This window comes from Vipera ursinii (genome assembly GCF_947247035.1).
Source record: "Vipera ursinii genome assembly, chromosome: 2".
Classification (NCBI taxonomy): Eukaryota; Metazoa; Chordata; class Lepidosauria; order Squamata; family Viperidae; genus Vipera; species Vipera ursinii.
The window spans coordinates 178,331,577-178,356,502 of record NC_139513.1 but is presented as its reverse complement, the minus strand read 5'-3'; the positions used below and the strand labels follow the sequence as shown (position 1 = coordinate 178,356,502).

General features: G+C 43.4%; 1 protein-coding gene across 4 annotated transcripts in view; it reads right to left on the bottom strand.

The window, feature by feature from the left end:
• Nucleotides 1–22,217, bottom strand: part of RAB3D (RAB3D, member RAS oncogene family) — a 77,895-nt gene extending 55,678 nt beyond the window's left edge. Inside the window, exons 1-3 of one of the 4 annotated variants that reach the window (XM_083354716.1) lie at nt 22,155–22,217; nt 19,309–19,410; nt 18,741–18,904 (exon numbers count right to left, since the gene is read on the bottom strand). In XM_083354716.1, the coding sequence (XP_083210842.1) occupies nt 18,741–18,904; nt 19,309–19,408 (264 nt within the window). In that variant the 5' untranslated portion in view covers nt 19,409–19,410; nt 22,155–22,217. The other 3 variants (XM_083354717.1, XM_083354719.1, XM_083354718.1) reach the window with 3 other exon arrangements.
• Between the last annotated feature and the right edge of the window lie 2,709 nt (nt 22,218–24,926).

The following is a 24,926-nucleotide window of genomic DNA, read 5'->3' as shown; positions in this document are numbered from 1 at the left end:
ACCTCTGTTCAAATCTGATTTTCCTAAGGACACTACTCAGTTCTACTTGTCAATTATTCTGAATTTCTACCAACTGTATTTGAATACAAATTAACAGTAAGAATTCTGTCATTATACTTTCCATACAAACGAGGACTCCTCTGCCTTGTAACTTTTAACCATCATTCAGACCTTCTTTATTATCTATAGTTTATTTCAGTAGTTGTCAGGAATGAAGTGCTAGTGAAAATGACTGCTGTGTATCATGAATTGTTTCTTTAAGATAATGGGATTTAAGTATCACAGGATACTTCAGGGAAGGGCACAATGGGATAAAAAAAGAAGAATTAGAGGTAATAGGAGGAGGTATGCTAGTCTACAATACCCAAGTCCTTAGCTAGGACATGGAATAATGAATAAGATTGCGCTTGAGCATGTTTATAAGTTTCTTCCTCTTTTTGTAAATAACCACAATGTGGACTGAATCAGAGGAGTTCTTGTAAGAGCAAGCAACTTCTAGACAAGCTTCAATTCTAACATCCCAAAAGCCAGAGGGGACCACAGGTGGCAGCAGCAGCAGGTGAAGCTTGGAGGTGGGGTTTTAAAGCAGGCTATGACGTGGTAAATTTATATTTGGACTACATTATTTGAACCAGGAAGAAATTTTCTCCTTTATGCAAGAAAGAGAAATCTAGCTAGTATTTCTCAATCTCAGCAATTTTAAGATGTGTGGAGCTTAGCTCCCAGAACTCCCCAGCCAGCATAGAAGCAAGGAATTATTTTCTACAGAAAGTATTAATTTTTTAGATCCTGATCTGTTACATCATGAGGTATGCTTCAGATACAGCTTTACCTTTCAGTAAGAAATAGGCCTTAACTTAAGTTTCTGATAATTTTGTTGGGTTTATGTTAAATTAGGATAGTCCTCTAATATTGTACTATGGTTTATGAACAATTTGGATCTACACTTCATGTGAAGCCATCTTTTCTCATGTTATGCTTAGCAACCGTAACCTGATATGTTTTTATAATACCCATGCTTCACAAGTTATAATAGTTGGCTTCATGCTAAGCCAAAAATAAACAATCACACAATCTGTGAGAATCCAGCTTTTGTGGTTGTTTTTTAACACTGCTCTTCTGTTTCTGTCCTCCCAAATCAAGATAGATTTGGAAAACAACACAAAAGGAAAATCCAAGCCAGAATGTCAAGTGTAGAAATTGTGAGAGAAAATAAAATCCTAAATCCATCAGCTTATCTGTACACGCTACCCAAGCAGTCTTGACTCCAGGAATGCCACGTTTGTTTGATTGCTCAAAAGCCAGGAAGAGGTATTCAGGTATGAAAGTGCTCTGTCTGCTTGTAATGATCACGGATAGGAAAACTGCAAATACTAAGAGCTTCTGGGACCATCACACAGATGTGGATCACACAGATGTGGATGCCAGCTGAGGTTGCCACAAAAGATCAGACTCACTATATCTGTCCTGGTAAAAGCACAGAAACTGGTGGGGGGAAAAAGGGTTTAAATCATTGCTGTGACTCTTTTACTGGTCTTCTACTAATTCTGGAGGAACATCCACATTGGTTTTGCTCTTATAGTAGAGCTATGCAGATGTCAAAAATTCCTTAAGTGGAAGGAATAGATTTCAGTCCCTAGATCTCCTACATTTGATTAACAGTTGGAATAGTACAGATCCCCACAGACATATCCAACTGCATGACAAAAGCTACTGCAGCCTTCCCCAATTTGGTGCTCTTCAAATAGATTAGGTAAGAACATGCCGTAAATTTACCAACTGCCACTGTAAGTTGTGGATAATGAATATTATAGTCAAACGCATCGTGAAAGTGCCAGATTGGGGACTGTGCAGCTTTTTGAGGGTCCTATAGCTGCTTTGTATAGCCACTAGCTTCCAATGAAGGGATGGTCACCCAATTCAGGGCTTTTCAACTTTTTTACCCATTGTACCACTTTTAGGATATGGCAACATCCGAGTAACACCGGTCGCCTAGCAAGGTGTCAAAAACTTGATGACCCCCCCAAAAAGGAAAAAAGTGATGAAGTACAGGTAGTCCTCAACTTACAACAGTTTGCTTAGTGACTCTTCGAAGTTACAATGGTACTGAAAAAAGTGCCCCGCAAGCCACAGCCAAGCAAGACACCTGCCTGCCCACCCAGCGGCACCCGGTTTTCATTGTTGAGCATTTCTGTGAAGGATTGTCAGTGGGGGTGGGGCGGGGGGGTGTTTGGTTTTTATTCTCCCCCCCCCCATCTGCTGGGTGGGTGCAGCTGGTTTTGGTCACTTCATATGACCCTGGGACACTGTGATCATCATAAATATCAATCAGTTGCCAAGCATCTGAATATAAATCACAGGATCCTGAAGATGCTACAACATTCCAGCTGATCAGCGCTTCTTCTGGGCTCAGAAGTGCCAGGATCAGCGCCGAGCTCCAGCTGGAGCCTGGTGCTGATCCTGGAGCTTCCACTGAGCCCTGACAGCCCTGCAGCTCCAGCCATTGCGGTGCTGCCACCAGTTCAGCTCATTCCCCTCCCCTGCTACCATTTTTCTAGGATGGTCACTTAACCACCTGCCAGGTGCCAATGTACCACAGGTAGTACCTGTACCACTGGTTGAAAAGCCCTGCACTAATTCTCCCATCTCCCTATTTTTACTGAAAAAGAGCAGAATAGTATTTTGACACATTCATGCAAGAACACTGTGAATTATAATAGATCACCAGTCAGAACTTTGCTGATGTTGATTCCATAATGATTTAAATACATAAGCCCTGGCATTAAGAGGGAAAGTAATTGCATGCCATTAGTTTTATTGCTCTCCTTTTCAAAGAGGGGTTCTAACCCCAAGACAGTCGTCTTCGCCTTTCCTCTCAGGCGCGCCCAGTCAACACACCCCGAAGTCTCAAGGAAGGAGCTCGCATCCGAGCAGTTTGCTGCCTTGCTTAGCGAACAGGAGCAGAGCAACCCCAGCTGCCCGGATACCAACCGGACGTTGCAACTGGCCGGAGGGCTCACTTCGAAAGAGTAACAGAAGAAACTAAGATCATTGACCGACTTACTTCGCCTGGCTATGGGGCGTAAGGACCCGAGCCTAGTTTCTTCCAACGGCTGGAACCTGCTGCGATTTTCGGGCTAATTTCGGAGCTCCAGAAAAGATGAGAAGCAACAGTAGCAGGCTCCTGCTGTGCACGGGAGGACAGCAAAACCACCCGGGAAAAAGGAAGGAACGCCCGAGCCGTCTTCCAGCAGCCGACCTCAGCAATCGGCGCTCCACATCATCCAACCACTCCCACCTGGAGCGGGTCCGGAGCGTCTGCCCGCCCTGCTCCCTCCCTCCGCCCCGCCGGTTCCGGGGATTGCAAGGCAGTTCTTAGCCTGAAAGCGGAAGCAGGATGCTGGGAGCTCCGGAGAGGGCTTTCCAGGCGCTGCCGTCGACCGTTCTGCTGTCGCTAACGGGAGTATCTCATTTCCTTCCTCGTGGTGGGACCTCACGGGTAGCACAATAATACGATTTTCCACTGCAGTCTCTATAGCCGCTTCTTACCCCGGAGAAAGTTTCATCGAACTCGGTGTCCTTGTTCGCGTATGGTGTTAAAATGTTACCCAAAATATATTTTAGGGTTGTTTTTATCGTGCGAACCTATTGTTTTAGATTCACATGATTAAGGAAGCTAAGCCTGAAACTGCAGTACAGTGTATACTAAGAGCAAGTGCAGAATGATCTTATGGCCATCCTTGTTCAGGTTTCTTAAATCACGGTTGCGCTCCAGTTCACGTGCACATGAAGTTTTCTCGTTGCAAACAATCATGCAATCTCTTTGAGGCTGGCTGTCCCGTGACGTCACAGTTTTTGCGGAAGGCAGGCTAGTCAGAACTCGTCAAGCATTTGTTTCTATAAACTGGAAGTCGGAAGGCGCATATATTTAAATAATTATTATATCCCCGATGAATCTCAGAGTTTCTAATTTCGAAGAACTCTAGTGAACAATCAAAAAGGTTTTATTGCTAGTCTCTGAAGCTGTGCTCACATACACCTGAGTGAGTCTGTAACATTCCTGCTGCAAATACTCTTTTCTGAGGTTTCAGGTTTTTTGTATGTGTGAACCTATTATATTGATTTACTGAAATGCTCTAATTTATAGCATTCAGATTAAAATAATCCAAGATGACAGCTATTTTGAATTCAAACAACACAGTAATGTGCTGAGGGTAAGGTGGAAAGTAATATGTAATAAACATGGGACCAGAGCCTATTTGCAGGACTCCCATCCCCTATTGTTTTTGTCTGTCCCACCAAGTGTAACAGGGAGGGCATGCTCCAGATTTCCTCCTCCATCAGACATCTTGTTAGACCCCAGATGGTGTCTGCTTTGTGGCTGACTTTGTTCTGGAAAGGTATAAAAGGTGGAAGACATCTTTCCTGGCCACCCAACTCTCTTTTGATCAAAATAAAAGTTGTTTGCTTGCTGAAACCTCTTTTGGCTCTTTTAAATTCCTCAGTAATGTTGGGGCAATTGTGAGGCAAAGTGTAAAACCTTACACCCCAATGCTGTTAGTCTTCTGTAAGGCATTGGAGACCTGGTTGTACCCCCAGGCATTTGGGGCAGGAGGTAAGGTGAATTTCTTGCTGATGTGGCTTTTTATTTTGAGATTATTATTTTAACTTTAAGCTTGTAAGCCACCCTGAGTCTTCGGAGAAGGGCGGGATATAAATGGAATTAAAATAAAATAAAAAATAAAACTTTAAGAAAGCCTTGTAACTTTCTACTGTTATGGTTTTTCATCCTTGTACAGTACTCCACCCAGAGTCATTATTGTGAAATGGGTGGTCTGTAAAGAGTTAAATAAGTAATAGCATCATGCATGCTCTGAAGTTTATCTGACCATGCCATACACCTGATTTAAGTGGTTGGTAGAAAAATAGGCATGAATTTTGCTGTAATTTGGTTGACAAGTGTGACTTTATAGTTGGAGTCACATATCACACTAAGGAGCAAGACTAAAGTTTATATAGGTAATTCTCACTTTATGACCACAATTGAGCCCAAAATTACTGTTGCTAAGTGAGACAATTAAGTGAGTTTTGCCCCATTTTACGACCTTCCTTGCCACAGTTGTTACATGAATCACTGCACTTGACAAGTTGGTAACATGGTTGTTAAGTGAATCTGGCTTCTCAATTGATTTTGCTTCTCAAAAGGTTGCAAAAGGTGACCACATAACCTTGGGAAACAGCAACTGTCATAAATATGAACCAATTGCCAAGCATATGAATTTCGATCACATGATTATGGGGCTGCTACAAAGGTTGTAAGTGTGAAAAACATCATTAGTCACTTTTTTCAGTACTGTTGTAACTTTGGTCACTGAATGAACTGTTGTAAGTAGAGGACTATCTGTACAGCACAATAGACTAAAAGGTTGATTCATTTATGGCTCAGTGTATTCACATGAATCCAAGCAATTGGTTTAATTCAGTACATTTAGTTAGCCATGGCTTAATATATTGTACAGAACACACCATTGTGGTTTATTTAGTTAGGCATTTGTGTGTGTGCATGTGCCTTTGTGTTAGTGTTGATTCTTGGCAACTAAATGAACAAGTCCCTGCAGATTTTTGGCAAGATTTGTTTTAAAAGTGGCTGGCTCCTACCTTCTTCCTAGGAGTGAAAGTGATGGGCCCAAGGTCTGCACATCCTTGTTGGTAATGATGAAAGGAGTCAATGACCAAGCCAAAGTCAAAACAAATATATATAACATATATCTTGTTTAATTAAGCAAACAATTGGCTGCTGTCTCACTTTGGAAGAGTATGTGATGTAGCACCATCTAGTGCTGTTTTGACTGAAAACACATTTTTTAAAATTTTTAGTAAGAAATATAAAACTGGCTACACAAAATAACTAATGAACCACATTTTAATCTAATTTGTTCAGTGAATTCCATCTATGTAAGTCCACGAGTCATAAAAGAGCCGAGGTTGCCGACCCCTGATCTATGTGATGGGTTTATGGTTCAGTCTGTTGTGCAAATGTAGAAGATTAGCTTAATTGGATAACTGGTTCTGTTTATCATAGGTAAACCCATTGTGTGAACACAACTTTAGGACTCGGTTCACAGATCTATATAAGATGTAGTCACAGAGTTGGAAAGGTCTTCTAGAAAGCAGGAATAGCAATAGCACTTAGATTTCTATATTGCTCCATAATGCTTTAAAGCACTCTCTGGGTGGTTTACAATGTCAGAATCTTACTCCCAACAATCCGGGTCCTCATTTTACTGGTTTCAACTTCAGAAGGATGGAAGGCTGAGTAAACCTTGAGCCCATTGGGATCAAATTCCAGATTGTGGGCAGAGTTTGCCTGCAATACTGCATTCTAACTGCACCACCAGAACTCTTGACCAGGAATCCTTGACCATCACAAATAGCTGTCCAACCTTTATTTGAAAATCATCAGTGATACCTTTTCTATTGTTTAATAACAATTACAATCAGGAAATGATTCCTTATTGACTCCTTATTTTGAACCTGGGTCTGTCCCTAACCTTCTACCTTAGTATTCTTGTCCTAACCTGTAAAATCCACATCTTCATTCCCGTAATACCCCTTCCTTGGAAGACTTCTATCATGCGTCTGCTTAGGTTTCTCTTCTTTAGGCTAAACATGCCTAGTTCTTTTCACCATTTTATGCAGGATTTGGCCTGCAAACCCCTCACCATCTTTGTTCATTTTCACTGCACTGCTTCAGTTCCTCAGCATCAAACTTGTGTTCTGGCAAGCAAGACTGGACATTACATTCCAGATGAAGTATGTACATGCTCCTAGAACAGATGTACTGTAAAGTGGAAGTATCACTTTGCTGGCATGATCTTGACATTATATATCTGATGCTTTGCCCAAGATTGCATTGGTTATACCAGTGTGGTCTACCAAGATACAGTGACTATTGAGTCAGGTGCCACCTGTCTTGTATTTCTACATCTGGTTTTTCTTGTCTTGATCTATAATTGCATTTCTTCCAACTAAACTGATTTTTACTGGAAATAGGCCCAATGTTCAAGTCTTTCAAGATCCCTTTGAACCTTGAACCTTCCAGATTGCAATTGTAGCTTAAAAATATGTGTTTGATTTGTTGCAGAAAGCCTAGCTTTCTCTTTATTTTTTTAAGCCCTACTAAAATGTCTAACAAATCAGATCAATACAAGGCTGAACTAGCTGGGGGGGGAGAGGTAAAGGAGAAAGGAATTGGCCAAATAAGCCATGATTGCATTGCTCACATGCAAAGAATGATCCTAGTTTTTTTAAATTGTTCAAGAAGCCTAATTCAGGATATTTGACTCATACATGCAAAGATTAGAAAGACTTGAGGAATAAGCTTTCCCCCTCCACCTTCATTGCCAAAGTTAGATTGACATAAATTATTGTACTGTATGTACATTGACCATCTGTTTCCGTCTCTTAGTATGTTCATGATATGGCTTTTTGTCCAATTTGAGATCCCCTTCTTGTCTGGTTTACTCAGAAAGGGTTTACTCAGAAAGGCAGCAGCATCCAGTTCTCCTGATGAATGTGCTTTATTCAATGTCTCTGGGTTTTTTTTACACCACTGCCTCCCACAGCCCCACAAGGATAGAACTAACAGTTTAGCTTCAGTGGCTATATTTTACCCCTGCTGAACAGCAGTAATCTTCTTGACAACAGCCTGTTTTTTCAGGCTACCTTCTGGAAGTTGTGGAAAGCTGAATTATTAAGGGTTGCATAGCAAGAACTTTGCCATGTAGATTTAACTACTTGTAACAAGTAATTGAAAAGTTGAATCATGTCGATTGGACGGACATCTGTGCATGTTACAAAAATGCTTGGCACACTCTTCTGAGTTTATCATAGGGACATCCATATAATCAAGGACAAGTGAAAATCTCCCTGTATAAGGCCAATTCTGCTGCTGGGAAGGGAGATTTTTTTGTGGCATTGTTGGTGGGCAGATTTTACATGTGCTTTAGAGCAGGCAACTAATGACAGTTTTCAAAGGTGATTGCTTCTCCTCACAGTGAAAATTTGGGGCATGTGGCAGTTTATCCAGCAAAAGGAAGGAAGGAAGAAGGAAGGAAGGAAGGAATCTGCACTTTTAAGTGTTGCTGTAGAAGAACAAGTTGAACTGTATTTACTAGTCTAGTCTGTTGTTTCTCAACCTTGGCTACTTTAAGATAAGTGGATTTTAACTCTGAGAATTCTCTGGCCTGCATGGGGAAATCCACAAGTTACTAAGGATGAGAAATATTAGTCTAATCAAATGTGTTGAATGAGTACAAGCATAACATGTGCAAATAACGCTGAAGCAGCTGAAATGCTATGGTAGGAGGCATTTCTATGCACTGTCTTCTGTCTCCCATCTCTAATTCTGGAGGCCAGGAGGAGGATTTAACAATGGCTTAAGCATCCCTGTTAGGTCTGGATAATACACAAAGCCATAATTGGGGAAGTAAATCTTCTAAACATGAGTATCTGTTGTGATTAAGGTATGTTTCTCAACCCCAGTGTAATCAATGACCTAGATCTGCAAGTCACACTTGGCTTAATTAAGCAATGGCTTAGCACACTGTGCAGACCAGCCTGGGCTAACTCAAGCTATACGTGTACATATGGACATGGGTAGTCTTCCAGATAGATTTTAACAAGGTTTTTTTTCCTCAAGACTAAAGATTTACAGGGATTTATTTAGAGATTAAAAAAGCCCACAGAAGGCTTATTAAATGGAACAGAGAAATCTATTCACCTGTACAATGATCAAAGGGTATCACTCTTCAGTTACAGAGCAGTCCCATTTGCCTCCTGCCTTCCTTCTCCATGGTCAATTCAAGAGGGCAAGAATGAGACTAAGGATAACTTGCAGTTGTTAGAAGGAAGTAGCTGGGCAAAACTTGTGATGTAAATATCACCAAGTCATAATTTTGGGTTAGTCTGTGAAGGTGTTTGCTATTTGATCATTGATTGAATGCACACACATTAAAAGATAATGTGGTTTGTTTGGGTCATGCTTAGAATGTTGCGTCAACTTCACTAAATTACTATTTTTAGCAAACCATAGTTTAGTGTGAGGCATGGAACCAGCTGTGGCTTATTCAACAAATGATGTTTAAATTATGCCCTTATCAGAGCTTTTGAAATGGATTTCCTAATCATTAGTTTGTGTCTTACTACAGTTGTACAAACATTGCACATGTCTACAGCACATACAGGTAAGGTAGGGCAGCCTTTAGAGATTCTGGATTATCGCCCCAACCAGAACATCCAGGAATTACGTAAATATATCTTCCTGTTCATACAGTATATCACAATATTGGTTAATGTTGCATCTCTTCCTGGCAGAAGTGGTCAAATTTTATATGTACCTGAGAATAGCAGTGCAGGCCTTTTCTAACAGCAAAAAATGCACTTGCTTTCTCATGAAGCTTTCTTTACAGTATGTTGCCTATATGGTGGAGTAGCACAGTGAATTAGAAGAGTTTGTATTTTCAGGCTCATTTTCTCAGAGGTGCCCAGGATTTGATATTCAGAGCAGAATTTTAAATATTCCCTAGTTTCACCTTACATTCAAGAATAGAATAGAGCTGGAAGGGACCTTGGAGGTCTTCTAGTCCAGCCCCCTGCTCGAGCAGGAGAAGCTATACCATTTCAGACAAATGATTGTCTAGTCTCTTCTTTAAAATCTCCAGTGATGGGGCACCCACGATTTCTGAAGGCGAGCTGTTCCACTGGTTAATTGTCCTCACTGTTAGGAAGTTTCTCCTTAATTCCAGGTTGCTTCTCTCTCTGATCAGTTTTCAACCATTGTTTCTCATCCTACCTTCCGGTGCTTTAGTGAATAACATGACCCCCACTTCTTTGTGGCAGCCCCTCAAATACTCGAACACTGCTATCATGTTACCCATTTCTTCCTTTTCTTTAGACTAGCCAAACCCATGTCCTGCAGCCGTTCTTCATGTTTTAGTCTCCAGGCCTTTAATCATCTTAGTTGCTTTTCTCTAATTTTTTTCCAAACTCTCAACATCTTTTTGTGATATGCTGACCAAAATTGGCTGCAGTATTCCAGGTGTGGTCTCACTAGGGTTTTATAAAGCGGTACTAATACTTCGTGTGATCTTGATTCTATGCCTCTGTTTATACAACCTAGGATTGTATTAGCTTTTTTGGCTGCTGTTCATCAGGCTCATTACCCATTTGTCCTAGTACACCCAATACTAGGTGTTTTTTTTTTTAAAATGCACATGTCTTGTTACATTCAAAGCAATAGCTCACAAAAGTTTTTGGTCCTAATTTATGGCTGATGACCTGAGAAGCACACCGCTAAGAGATGGGCCAAGCTATCCATGTCTACCACCCACAGACCTAGTCTATGTAATAATATGACAAAACAGCTTACATATAAAATCACGAAAGAAAACCAACCTTTGTTCTTGCAGCATACTAAACCAATATCGTACAAACTATTTTAGTTTAATTTGTGTGAACTCAACAGCAGTGGTTCATGAATCATGGTTTATGTTTTAGCGTGTTATAGTAATAGGATTTAAACCTATATACTGCTCCAAAGTGCTTTGCAGCACTCCCTGAGCTGATTGCCCCAATGTCAGCATATTGCTCCCAACAACCTGGGTCCTGATTTTATTGATCTTGGAACGATGGAAGGCTCAATTAATCCTGAGCAGGTTAGGATCAAACTCCTGGGAGTAAACAGAGTCATCCTGTAATACTGCATTCTAACCGTGCAATTATATGAAACCAGCCAACTGTTTTAGGAATAAACAATGGTATAGCATGAATTAGAGGCACAAAAGGGTTTTTCTCATCCAGGTAGGAGAAGAAATAGGATAGTTGCTGAAATGAGTGCAGCTTAATAGATTAAAACAGTTTATGAATCCCAAAATAGGAGTTCTGCCATTAATTTACTTGTCAACCTGAAAAACCCCACTGGAAACTAGGAGAGACAAAGGGTTTAAATAAGCAGCAGAAGGAGAGGGCTATTAATGTTCTTTATTCCCAAAGCAGAATTCCAAAAGATAAATAAAAATTTGTATGTAAGAAGGCATTCTATATTTAAATTTTCTTTCAAGATAGCAGAATCCTGTACCTTACTGCTAAAAGCGAGCCCATTAAGGTCTTGTTCCCTGGATATACAATTGATATTAAATGGTATTAGAATATCATTAACAATAGGGAGCCTAGTGACAATGACAAATCATAAAACATTACAAAAACTTCCTAATTTAGCACAACACAAACTAGTATTACATCAAGATTTTAAAACAGAAACAGCATTAATTTATGCAGATAATTTGCTCTAGGTTTAAATATCATCCCTTCAGTTATTGGACAATCCAATTTATACTTCAGGAGAGCATTCTGTATCTGGTTACTTCTAGAGGAATGGGACACACTAGAAAGGATTGATTTCTGGTCATTTCCAAGCTCCTCCTTAGGGCAAAACCAGAATTTTAGGAGAAAGCATGAGAACCAGCAGAAGCAGTGGAGAGTCTACAGGCTCTCCAGTTGCAAGCCAATGAATGCCAAGTTCGCCCCGGTGCAGATAACACAAGCCAGATTGCAGAGAGAAGACAAGCCATGAAATCTGAAGAACTTCTGACGCAGGTGCCGGTATTTGTTATCCTTCTCCTTCAGAAGTTGGTAAACCTCTCGCTGACCTGAACCCCCCACTTCCTGTCCGAGCCCATGCTCCTTTTCAATCTCTTGCATCTTAAGCATGGTTTTGGTGATGACTTGGGAGAACCAGGAGGCATTAGTGGCAGCCAAGATGAGGCAAATTAAAAAGAGTGTGATCTATAAGGAAGACACAAAGTATCACAATCACTTCTGACTTCCAATTTACTATGTGTAATTTTCTTTGAAGTCTTTTTATTTGAGTTCTGGAGCTGCATTCTTACTTCTAGGAAAAATGAAAGGGCAGTTGATGAATCTGATTTTCCTCATTTTTAAGTCAATTAGCTACATAGTCCAAAAAAAAGATGAAAATAATGTATATATTTTAAATTTATTTTAAATGAACTTCCCACTGATTTTTCTCCACAATTCTAGGAGGTAGGTTGCTGAGAGAATGTGATTGGCCTAAAGTTAGAGTCAGCTTTCCACATTACACCTTATTTATTTTAGTGCAATGTGAATATTAATTTTCTATGCCTAGGCTCAGCTCCAACAAAACACCAGTGCTTCAGAAGTATTGTAATATCTGCAGGTCAGTGGAGTTGTACAGTTGTCAATCACTTGTGTACTTGACATTTTGCTCAGTATACAGATTATGCCTCCTGATTCAAAGAGATTGTGGTGAAAAATTAAGGGGAGGAACAATAGTTTCTCAACAATGTTTCAACTAATTCTTTAAGGACATTAACAGTTAAAAGTGGTTCACGTATTCTACACAATGATAACATCTGTATGTTTTCTCCAAGATTTTTATTTTATTTTATTGCCTCAAAACAAGAAACTTTTGGGGAGATAAATAAAATGGTTTTCTAGATGAAGTCTGCAAGGAGCAGAAGAAAATGACAGTATTGCATGGTACCCTTGCGGCCCCTGACCCGGTGCAGATCCCAGCGGGCTCCATAGTTCTCCGCGGAGCTCCGGGAGATGAAGCGTTGGAGACGGGGCCTAGAGAGCCGTTGGAGGTCCAGCCGATCTGAATTCGACCGATTGCGACTAAGAACCTGTATTAGGTCTTATCTCGCAGTGATAAGGGTGGAGAGGTCTAATCACTTCGCTACCCTTATCGCGTCCGCAGATAATTGCCCGGCCGCCCTGTTTAGGGTACCCGCTCCCTCCTTAATCAGGAGGTGAGGGAGGAACCCTTGCAGGGCCGTGCCGAGGAGTTTAGTCAACATCTGTCGGACAAAATCGCTCGGATTCGGACCGCTTTGGACTCCGACTGGGCAGAGTCTGACGATCAGGACACGGGTGGTCTTGTCGATGTTATCTGGGAGGAGTTCGATCCTGTGACTCTGGAGGAAGTGGACAGGATCATGGGGAGGCTGAGCTCCACCACGTTTATTGGACCCGTGCCCTTCCTGGCTGGTTTATGCGGCCCGGGAGGGGACACGAGGCATGTTCCAGGCTGTTATAGCTGCCTCTTTGAGTGAGGGTAGTTTCCCTGCCGTCTTGAAGGAGGCGGTGGTGAGACCTCTCCTCAAGAAGCCTGCCTTGGACCCAGCTGTGTTAAATAATTTTCGACCGGTCTCCAACCTTCGCTTTCTTGCAAAGGTTGTTGAGAGTGTGGTGGCGCATCAGCTCCCTCTGGTTCTGGATGAAGCGGATTATCTAGACCCGTACCAATCGGATTTCAGGCCCGGGTACAGCACAGAGACGGCATTGGTCGCTCTGGTGAATGATCTCTGGAGGGCCCGGGACAGGGGATATTCCTCTGTCCTAGTCCTATTAGACCTCTCAGCGGCTTTCGATACCATCGACCATGGTATCCTGTTGCGGCATCTCAGGGGACTGGGAGTGGGAGGCACAGTTCTTCAGTGGTTCTCCTCCTATCTCCTGGGACGTTTGCAGTCGGTGTTGGCAGGAGGGCAGGGGTCGACCTCGAGGCCTCTCGCTTGTGGAGTTGCTCAGGGGTCGGTCCTCTTGCCTCTCCTGTTCAACATCTATATGAAACCGCTGGGTGAGATCATTCGTGGTTTTGGAGTTGGGTATCATCAGTACGCTGATGATACCCAGCTTTTTATTTCGACCCCAAACCACCCCAGTGATGCCCTCGACGTGATGTCCCGTTGCCTGGAGGCAGTTCGGGTCTGGATGGGGAGGAACAGGCTTCGACAACCCTGACAAGACTGAGTGGCTGTGCATATCGGCATATCGGGATATTCAGAATATCCCATCTCTTTCTATGGGGGGTGAGTTATTACCCCCCGTAGATAGGGCTCGCAACTTGGGAGTCCTCCTAGATTCACAGCTCTCTTTAGAAGATCACATAGTAGCTGTGACTAGGGGGGCCTTTGCCCAGGTTCGCCTGGTGCGCCAGTTGTGGCCCTATCTAGACCGGGATGCCCTACGTACGGTCACTCATGCGCTTGTGACCTCTCGTTTAGACTACTGCAATGCTCTCTACATGGGGCTTCCCTTGAGGACCACTCGGAGGCTCCAGCTGGTACAGAATGCAGCCGCGAGAGTTGTGTTGGGAGTCTCCCAATACTCCCATGTTACACCTCTGCTCCATGAGCTGCATTGGCTTCCAGTTGTCTTCTGGGTGAGATTCAAGGTGATGGTAATGGTCTTTAAAGCCCTACATGGCATGGGTCCGGAGTACCTTAGGGATCACCTGCTGCAGGCATCAACTTCCCTCCGCCCTGTGCGCTCCCACAGAGAGGGCCTCCTCAGGGTGCCACCAGTCAGAGAATGTCGCCTGGTGGCCCCCAGGGGGAGGTCCTTCTCTGTGGGCGCGCCAGAATTGTGGAACCGTTTGCCGGTTGAGCTCCGGATGGCGCCCGACCTTCGCTCCTTCTGGCGTGATCTGAAGACCTACTTGTTCGAACAAGCTGGCCTGATGGGTGATGGGTTTAGATTTTAATATTGTTTTAATGTATTTTAATTCATTGTTCTTAGTTTCTGGGCACTTGTTTAATCTCTTTTAATGTTTGTATTCTTGTATTTTTATATGTTTGCCCTGTTCACCGCCCTGAGTCCTTCGGGAGAAGAGCAGTATACAAATAAATATTATTATTATTATTATTATTATTATTATTATTATTATTATTATTATTATTATTATTATTATTATTATTATTATTATTATTATTATTATCTTTTTCAACCACTATGATCCTATCTTTTTGGTTTGGTTTGTTATCAATGATCACTCAAAACAGGATTTTTCAGTGCTGAACAATATTCAGATGCTTCCCTGATATTAACAAACTGGGAAATAGATATATACCGAACCTATTTTTGCTGTGAATGGTGAAAAAAATTAGAAGTTCCCTGAGGATGGGCTCCAACACAAATCCGAAAGCTCAGAAGAGTAAATCTCTGGTCCCGGTGACCATCCCCAGATTGTATTTTGGAAAAAATTAATTTAACATTTAAAAACCCCAGGTAATTATTCTGTTTCACGTCCCAGCCGCATGTATTTTCTTCTAAGTCAAAAGTTCTTAGGGGAAAAGATATAAATAAACTGTACCGTTTGTGGCAGCATTGCAGTTGTACTTTGAAAGCCTGCACCTTAAGAATTTCTCTCCAGGAAGAAATTAGATTAAGGCTGAAGCACTCACACTCAGACATTCCCAGAGGTGGGAATGGTGACAAAATGAAAAAGCATTACATGCTAAATGTTTTAATGCCTTTCTTTAGTAAAATATTACAAAATATATATTAATTCATTAGCGTTCTTGGTTAGTTGATAAATTATAAAAAAGGGTTTTACGGCATCTTAAAGACAATCAAATTTATTATAGCATATGCTCATTAAAGGCATATTTACAGTACCGTATTTTCCGGCGTATAAGACGACCCGTCGTATAAGAAGACCCCCTACTTTTAAGAAGTTTTTCAAGGTATGCCCTGCCCTCCCTGTCCGTCGCAGAGGAGGCAAAGGCCCGACTGGCCCCGCCGGCCCTCCCACTGCTCCCGCGCTTCTGCTGGCCCCCGAGATGCAGCGTTTCCCGGGCGGCAGGCAGCGCTGGAGGGCAGCCGCCACCCGCCACGGCCAGCGCCCCTCCTGCTTTCCCCCCCCAGGCCTTGAACTTCTCCCATTTGGCGCAGGGCAGGGCAGCTCCGCCCGCAGCCTCTTTTTCATGTGCCGCTTCCCTCTCACCGTCGGCCGAGGTGCGCTCGGCCCGGGCTCCCGGTCCCTCTTCCCGACCGGCTTCCCGCCCTGCCCCTCATGGAGCTGGACTGGGCGTGCAGCCTCTCGGTGTGGCTGCTTTTCCTGGGCAGCCTGGCGGTGCGGCTCCTGCACTCGGACCTGTTGCTGAGCCGGCGGCTGCTGCTGCGCGTGGGGCTGCTGCCCCTCAGCGCCGCGCTCATGGCGGCTGCCTGCTGGCTCGTCTCGGCCAGCACCGCCCGGCAGAAGCGCAGAGTCAGACGGGAGCAGGACTTTCCTGCCGGCTCCCGTCCCACGCTCTTAGGGAAGAGCGAGCCGGCAGGGAAGTCCTGCAAACGCACGCACACGCAGGACTTCCCTGACGGCTCCACGCTCTTCCCTCTTGAGGCAGCTGCTGCCTCAAGAGGGAAGAGCGAGCCGGCAGGGAAGTCCTGCGTGCGCGCGCATGTGCAGGACTTCCCTGCCGGCTCCCGTCCGACGCGACGGAAGAGCGAGCCGGCAGGGAAGTCCTGCAAACGCACGCGCACGCAGGACTTCCCTGCCGGCTCCACGCTCTTCCCTCTTGAGGCAGCTGCTGCCTCAAGAGGGAAGAGCGAGCCGGCTCTTCCCTCTTGAGGCAGCAGCTGCCTCAAGAGCGAAGAGCGTCGGACGGGAGTCGGCAGGGCAGTCCTGCACACGCGCGCACTCCCCAGCTGCTAAGGAGCAGCCGGGGAGTGCGCGCGTGCGCAGGACTGCCCTGCCGGCTCCCGCCAGACGCCACCCACTGATTTTCCGGCGTATAAGGTGACTGGGCGTATAAGACGACCCCCCAACTTTTGAGAAGATTTTCAGGGGTTCAAAAGTCGTCTTATACGCCGGAAAATACGGTACCACAAAATATTCTGCTGCAAAGGTTAAACGTAACTATCCGTCTAACAAAAATTACTCATTAATTTATTATAATGCATTTTATGCAAAGCTTTGCTTTTCTTCAGAAATATAGCCATGAAGGCTGGGAGCAAAGATGCAGGGAAGGGACGAATATGATGATAGTGTTCTAAATATACCCTCTAAGTTGGAATATTCTAAAAGATTTAAAAATGCTATACAGGGAAATAGACAGAAAGCAGAATTGCAATCCTAAACCAGTTTATTCAGAAGTAAGTCCATTAAATACAAACAAATAGGGACCTATTCAGTTTGAGATATTGTATTATCTCTGTTCATCCTTAATTAATGTCATTATGTGTGGAGTCTTTGTATCATTTTACTTACCAAATCCTTTAACCAAGAAGCCTGCTAACAGTTCATCTCAGAAGAACCTGGCCATGGACATTTTTATATAGATGTAAAGAATTTAGAAACTGCTACCCAGAGAAGCAAGCATCAATGCCTTTTTCCCCAACAAGAGCTATCACTTGTGTAGCTACAGAACTGAATAAGTAATTATGGCTTGTCTGTATGTCCTGTCATATAAATGTATCTATATACCATTATGACTATCTTTAATCTTAAGCAGTTGGTGCTGCAAAGGTCCTAGGGAGACAGGAAGAACATAGAAGAATATACATGAAAAAGTATCAGAGCATTAAAATGATGTAGAAAAAGAGGGATTTAGTAGGAGCTATTAAATAGAAGATAATGGAAGTCTTGCAATTTGAACAGTGAAACTGCTAGGTCAGTGCAGCCAAGAAGATACTGTCTTAAGAATAAGAAGACCTCTTTCAACCTGAGATGATTTGGGAACCTTGATAACCTCAAGGCATTTTCAGAATGTGCCTATATCAGGGGTCGGCAACAGGAAAAAGCAAAAGAGCCACTCCAACCGGTTCCATCACACACACACACACACAATTGGGAGCCGCAAAATGTGCGCGTGCGTGCGTCCACGCACACTGCGCAAAAACCCAAAATGTTTTGCGCATGCACAAAACAGGAGGCACCTGCGCGGTGACAAGTCTCCCTAGCGATGGGTGCTGGGTTGCGGTGCCGCCTTCAGGCCGGGCGCCGCCAGAGCTGCCCCGAGGACCTCCAAACTGCCGCCCATTCAGAGGTGCGCACACAGCTCTCCAAACCTCGAAAGGTACCGCCCGTTTCGAAAGCTGCCACGGCCAGTTTGCAGACCTGCCACCTTCAGAGGAAGGCGGCAGCTCTGCAAATGGGCCGCAGCAGCTTTCCAAATGGGCGGCACCACCACCCATTCCAAGAGGTGCGCACACACCTCTGCCTGAACGGGCGGCGCCGCCACCCGTTTGGAAAGCTGCTGCGGCCCGTTTGCAGACTTGCCGCCTTCAGAGGAAGGCGGCAGCTCTGCAAACGGGCCGCAGCAGCTTTCCAAACGGGCAGTGCCACCGCCCGTTCCGAGAGGTGGGTACGCAGCTCTCCAAACCTTTGGAGAGGTGCGCGCGCACCTCCGCCCGAACAGGCAGCGGCGCCACCCGTTTGCAGACCTGCTGCCGCCGGTTTAGAAAGCTGCTGCGGCCCGTTCGCAGAGCTACTGCCTTCAAAGTAAGGCGGCAGCTCTGCAAACGAGCCGCAGCAGCCCAACAGGTATGCAAACAGGTGGCGCCACCGCCCATTCGGGCAGAGGTGCACGCGCACCTCCAAAAGTTTGGAGAGCTGCGCGCACACCTCTCGGAACGGGCAGTGGCGCCGCCCTTTTGGAAAGCTGCCGCGGCCTGTTGTTTTGCAAACGGGCTGCGGCAGCTTTCTAAACGGGCAGCGCCATTGCCCATTCCGAGAGGTGCGCGCGCACCTCCGCCCGTTCAGAGAGGTGCACACGCACCGGGTGACTGGGAGCCGCAGGAGATGGCTTAAAGAGCCGCATGCGGCTGCGGAGCTGCGGGTTGCTGACCTATGGCCTATATACTTTCTGCCGCTGAATGTAAAACTGCAGGGTTTTAGACCATTAATTGCTCCTTACCTGAACAGTTTCTCTGGTGCTGAGGAGTTCCAATGGATGGTATGTAGCAAATATGGCAAGATTAAGGAGCGTGCAGCCAAATAAGGTGTAGAAATAGAAGGGAAACAGTTTGCCCTGTACCAGGCCAAAGTTGTGCCGGCTCACAGTTCGGAAAAGAACAAACCCTAGAGACAAAGAAAAAATGGGTTATATGGGGAAACGCACCCTTTTCTTTAAGCAGTGGAAGAGAAACAGGATTCCAAAGATTTGAACCAACAGATGGAGTTCAGATTTCTACATAAAACACATTTTTCTACATAAAAATTAGGCATCGGACTTTCATACAGCTAAGAAAACAACAGGAACTGGACTTCCCAGAGTGATGTTGGCAACAGTGACAGGATCTGGAAGTCGTGTTCAAGGGCTAGGGAAAACCATGTTAGAAAGTACTGGTAATGTTAGAGGAAGTTATGGGCAAATTTGGAAAACATGGATGCTTCTCTCTTTCCACCTCATCCTTCCTCTAACACAGCCCTTGTCATATAGAACAACATTCTAAGCTAGTTCCCCTCTTGCCCTACAGACATACCTGAGATGAAGGTTACCCATATCTGCATTCCCCAGGCTGTAGAAAGGAGAAAAAGCTGGGTGATTCTGATAAGGCCACTTGGCTCACCTTCCATCGACATTTCTGAAGCAAGATACGGGAGAAAAAGATTGAGAAAAGGGAAGAACAAGGAGACACACCCAAGGGTGGGTGATTTCTAAGGCCTGGTCTTAGCCATGTTGCTAAAACCCTGATAATTGCCCCAAATGTGTAATATGCCAACTATTCTGTGATAGAAAACATACCAAAAGTATATTTACTTTTATATAGGCCCTGAATTGTATGAGTATATGTAAAATACTTTTTTAAAAAAGAGTACAGTAATTATTTTACTATCTGTTTTGATTAATTACTACAACTTGTTTCAACATGTCAAATCCTCAAACATGTACCAATGTTACTTCTGACAATGTTATCAAGATGTATCTCATTTTGGTAATGGGCATATAAATCATGGGAGCCAGTCATATTTTAGCTATATTTAATGTCTAAACATTAATCTCTCTCCCAAAGAACCTCCATTAACAGATAGTTCAAAAGAGCTGCAGGCAGGCAGCGATAAGAGCTGGAGAGGCAACCAAGCAGGCACAAGGCAAACACTGCCTGCCACTCCGCTTAAAGCAGCAGAACCCTTAATTGCCAAGACTGGATTACATTTAATCTGCCCACATCCCATCTGATTGTAGACAAGGCCTAGCTATGCCCCTTTCCTATCTCTAACAGGCAGATAGGACTAGTTTATTTCACACATTGAAGTAGAGGCAGGAAAGGGCCATCTTATTTATTTATCTATCCTATTTGTATGGCCATTCATTTCACAAGAGAGAGACTCGGGTTGGTGCTACAGCACTTTATTAGAAAACTATTATATGTGTTTTCACAAATATAACTGAAAATCGTTATGAAAAACTATAAAAAACACACAAAACAAGAGATGTCAGCCACAGTATGGGAGCCATTGCAAGATCTCCCAAAGCCTGAAAGCATAGTCAGGTTTTGAGGGACTTGTGGAATGTTAAGAGGGCTGGACTCTAATCTCACTTCTGGTGGGGGGGGGGTAAACGAAGATTACATAAGGTGGGTGCTGCAACATGATGAGCTCCTGTGCCCACCTAGCAGTTTGAAAGCATGCAAATGCAAGATTAATAGATACCACTTTGGTGGGAAGGTAACAGCATTCTGTGTGCCTTTAGCGTATAGCCATGCTGGCCACATGGTTATGAAAATTATCTTCGGACATCACTAGCTCTATTGGTCAAGAAATGGAGATGAGCACTGTGTGCTAGATTTGGATACAACTGACAGGGATACCTTTACCTTTTTACAACAGAGGCCTGCCTCCTAGGATCCACCAAATGTAATTCCTAAAAAGGGACTTGCAGCATGTCTTCTCTGTCAGATCTGATGGGATTGGCAGAGAAACAGACTGGCAACCAATATGTACTTTTCTAGGAATACAGATAATTGCTTGCACTGCTGCATTCTGCACAGATGAAGCTTTCAGATAAGTTTCAAGGACAGTTGTATGTAAAACACATGACAGAAAGCCAAATAGGAGGTGACTAGGTCATAAGTGACAGTGAGCATAGCCCCCCTCCCCCAGGAATAAGCACAACTGGTGCCCAACATGAAGCTATTCAAAGGCCTTCCTAGCCACAACTGCCATCTGCTCTTTAAGTAGGAATTGTGAGTTAGGTGTAATGCTCTTCTTCAACTACTAGATTAATTTTCCTAAGGTTTTAGGTCTTAGGACTGCATGGCTACAGAGATTAGATTCCAATAGCATACTAAACTGTCTAGATTTATAAGCCATTTAATTTACTTTAGCCATATATTTCCTGGCCTCAGCCTACATTATCATTTATGGTTCAGTATGTTTTGTGGACCCAAAAAATAAGTATTTTACCTTCCTGTTAAAAATGATGGCATGATTCTTTCTCAAAATCTGAAATGTTCCATCAGCGCATAAGATAGAGGATGGCTCGGTTTCTACACATCCGTGGAATGAAACTAATTCTCCAGGACACAAAACCATACCCTGAACGATAACATGAACCCTGGCGGTATATCTAAAATAGGATTGGCTATCGGTGGTTTACTACCCAAAGGAAGTACTGTAGACACATAACGGAGCTCTTCAAACATGCATTGGTGAACGCCGCAGATTTTGGGCGATTCACTTCCAAAAGCCACTGCTCACACTGCCTTGGCATGTCCGCCCCCCCCCCCCCAAGAAGCCCGCCGTTTCGGGGGCGGTGCAGATTGCTCTGTTTGACAACGCCACCCCGGGATTTCGCGTTCGCGGCCTTGCGCTAACGTCCGCTGACTTGGGACTCGGTCCTCCCGGCTCTGGAACTTATTTCCCGGGGAGATAAATCAAGAGAAGTCAGCGGGAAGGAGACTTAACGTAAAACAGCAGGAACGAAGCCAGCACCCGCGCTTTCCCAGCAATTTCTCCCCCTTCCTGTTGCCGCCGCCGCCGCCGCCACACTCTCGCACACACATTTTAGCACATAGAAGCCGACAGGGCGCTTCTGGCCCAGGGCACTTGGGAAGGAAGGGGGAAAGTTCAAGGAAAACTCGGGAAGGAGGAAATCATTGAACTCGAAAAGCTGGAAAGGGAGAAAGGATCTTTCGCATGAACAAGAGCCCAAAGGGACAATTCCGCGCTTGCTAATGCACACGAATCTCGCCCTGAATACTGAAAGGGAAAAGCCTGCAGGACTCAAATGCGCTCTCCCTCCCACAGAAAAAGCAGCGCTGCCTCGGAAAGAGTGCCCGGGCCACGCTGCCCCAACTGCGCAGCGATTTCCCCAGCAATCGCCCACCTCTTCACAGCAGTGTGTCGGGAAGCGGCTTTGCCCCGTCCTCCTCAGCAAGCAGGCCCCGCCCTCTGAATTCAGAAGAGGGAGCGTCATGAAGGGAGGCGTGGCCACAGCTGGCCGTCCCCCTTTGTTGGCACGTTGACTTGCTGCTAAACCCTCTTCCCCGGTTTCTGGTTTGGGTCAGGAGACCATCGCTGGCAGGGGCGAGCTGGATGATGGACGGGAAGATGATCGCGACGGTAAGGGAGCGAAGGAAGAGTCGCGGGGCAGATCCCAAGGACAGGAATTCAGGACGGGTCTGTTCCAGAGGTGCAGATCTTTCTTCACGGCTCCTTTAAGCACCGCAGCCTTCCTGCTACTTCTTTTCTGCCTAGAAAGCCTGAAGTGCGGATCCTGGATCAGTGCACAAAACGGGGAGTGCTGAATGATAGGCCGGCCCGGCAAGAAACTGTGGGAACTTAGTCTAAAACATACGTCTAGATGTATGGTTACCTTATTGCTACCTGTCCCCTTAGTTTGGGGAGTAGAGGAAAAGCACTGGCGGTTAAAATTTACTGGACTCGATATTGTAGGATGGCTCACCAAGCTAAAGAACAGGCTACAATCCACACAAGACAATTCCTAAGATTTTGAATACCCTCAATTGTACCTCTCGCAATATTACTCCGATACTCCAATATGGTATTGTTAGATTTCAGTTTTGGAATGTGGAGGGAGGAACTTGGTAACACCTGCCTCATATCCTTGGACAGATGCTAGCATCTAGAAGGTATAATCTCAAGAGAGTGAATTTTATTAAATGGATAAAATCGATTTATACTTCACAAAAGACAATTGTAAATTGAGAAAACTGTAAATGGAAAAATTAACAACCTTGTGAGATATAGAAAGGGACATGACAAGGATGTCCCTTGTTATTATTATTCATCTTAGCTCTGGAAGTATTTGAATAGACACATAAGACAAGATGGAAGAGTTGCTGGAGTGAGGAATAAAAGTGGAATATATAAATTAAGGGTATTTGCTGATATTTGGTGATAATTTTGAAAAATCCTTTGGAAGAAATGGAAATACTAAAAAAAATAAAGGATTTTGGTGCATTGGTTAGCTGGATTTAAAATTAATGAGAAAATGAAGATGTTAAGTAAGATTAGGGTGAAGGAGCAAAAACACTGTTTTAATATTCAGAAAAAAGTGAAATACTTGGTATTAGTATGATTAATATGAATTGCATGTTATTTCAGAACAATTATATTAAGGCATAGAAGCAAATTAAGAAGGACTTACTAAGATGGAAAAAATTACAATTGTCATTGTTGGAAGGAATTTCTGTGATAAAAATTAATGATACCTGGTTTGACCAATTTAAGCAAAGGCCAAAAGATATACAGTATCTAGGCAAGGTTATAGCCAAATTAAATATAAAGTCTGCTAAGATGCAAACAAGGAGAATTTGAACTGCCTAGTTAGAAAGTGAAAGAGTGGGTGCTGCTGAGAAATAAGAGAATTTTAGAACTAGGGGAGCATGACCTGAGGTTTGGATGGCACAGTTTTCTATGGTAGGATAAAGTTAAGATTAATGCAGATTTAAAAATCAGTATATTAGAAGTGCCATATTGAGAACATTGAATAAACCCAGATTGTGCCAAAAATGCCTTTATGGGTCTCAGCATAAGAATCATTTTATATAAAAGGAATAGCCAGCAAACAAGGATAGTTAGCATATAGATAACTATTAGAACAAGAACATGGAGAATATAAGATGAAATCAATAGATCAATTGACTGGGATTTAACTTTCAATGGTTTTCATATGTGCAGCTAAAAGAAAGATTTAAGATAGATAAGAGGACGTTTGGAATTGAATAGTACAAGTGCAAATTTGAATTTGAATTATGTACAAATGATGAACATGTAATTGCTAAAACATAAACTTGTTGAAATTTGAAATGGGAGAACAAGTGAAAGAGTATATGATAAGGAACAAACATAAAAGGTCATTCTATTATGCCTAGTGAACTTGTAAAATAGCTAGAAAATTCTGGGTTCATATACAATGATGCAAAAAATAAATATTAATATTCAGAACTTTGGTTGTTGGAACTAAAGGATAAACAGAAAAGAATTGTGGAAAAGTGTTTTTATAAACACTGCTGTGAGTTTATTACAATATATACATTCTGAAAGATATTTCAGAAAGAGTCTGAAATACCCACAATGGAGGAATGATTGGTGAAGATGACAGTATTAGCAGAGATCGCAACATTTACTTGTCTGATTAGAGAAAGGGCAATAACCACATTTATTAGTTACTGGAAGCCTCTTATGAACTTTTTGCTGGAAAAAAAAGACATGAACTAGTGATTTATGGGTTTGATGACTAAAAAGGGTAGACTATGGAAAGAAGGAAATAATTTTGTAACCTTAGAGAAGGTAAATATAAATGTAAAATCAGAAACTTTCTTTATAACTTTTTTCTTTCCTTATTTCTAGTTTTTACTTTGCACCTTTTTTATTTTTTATATCAAAATTTGTATTGTTTTTATTCTTTCTCACTGTCATATATATATAGCCAGCTAATAAACGGGAGCTATGGGTTAAATATATTTTCATATCATGTCAATAATTGAAGATCCTAATTCATTCAGACCAACTCTACAGGGACTAATAGGGAGGGATAGGCTTTTATAGTATAGCGCAGGGGTAGACAACTTTGGCTTTTTTATGACTCGTGGACTTCAACTCCCAGAATTCCTGAGCCAGCATAGCCTGATTG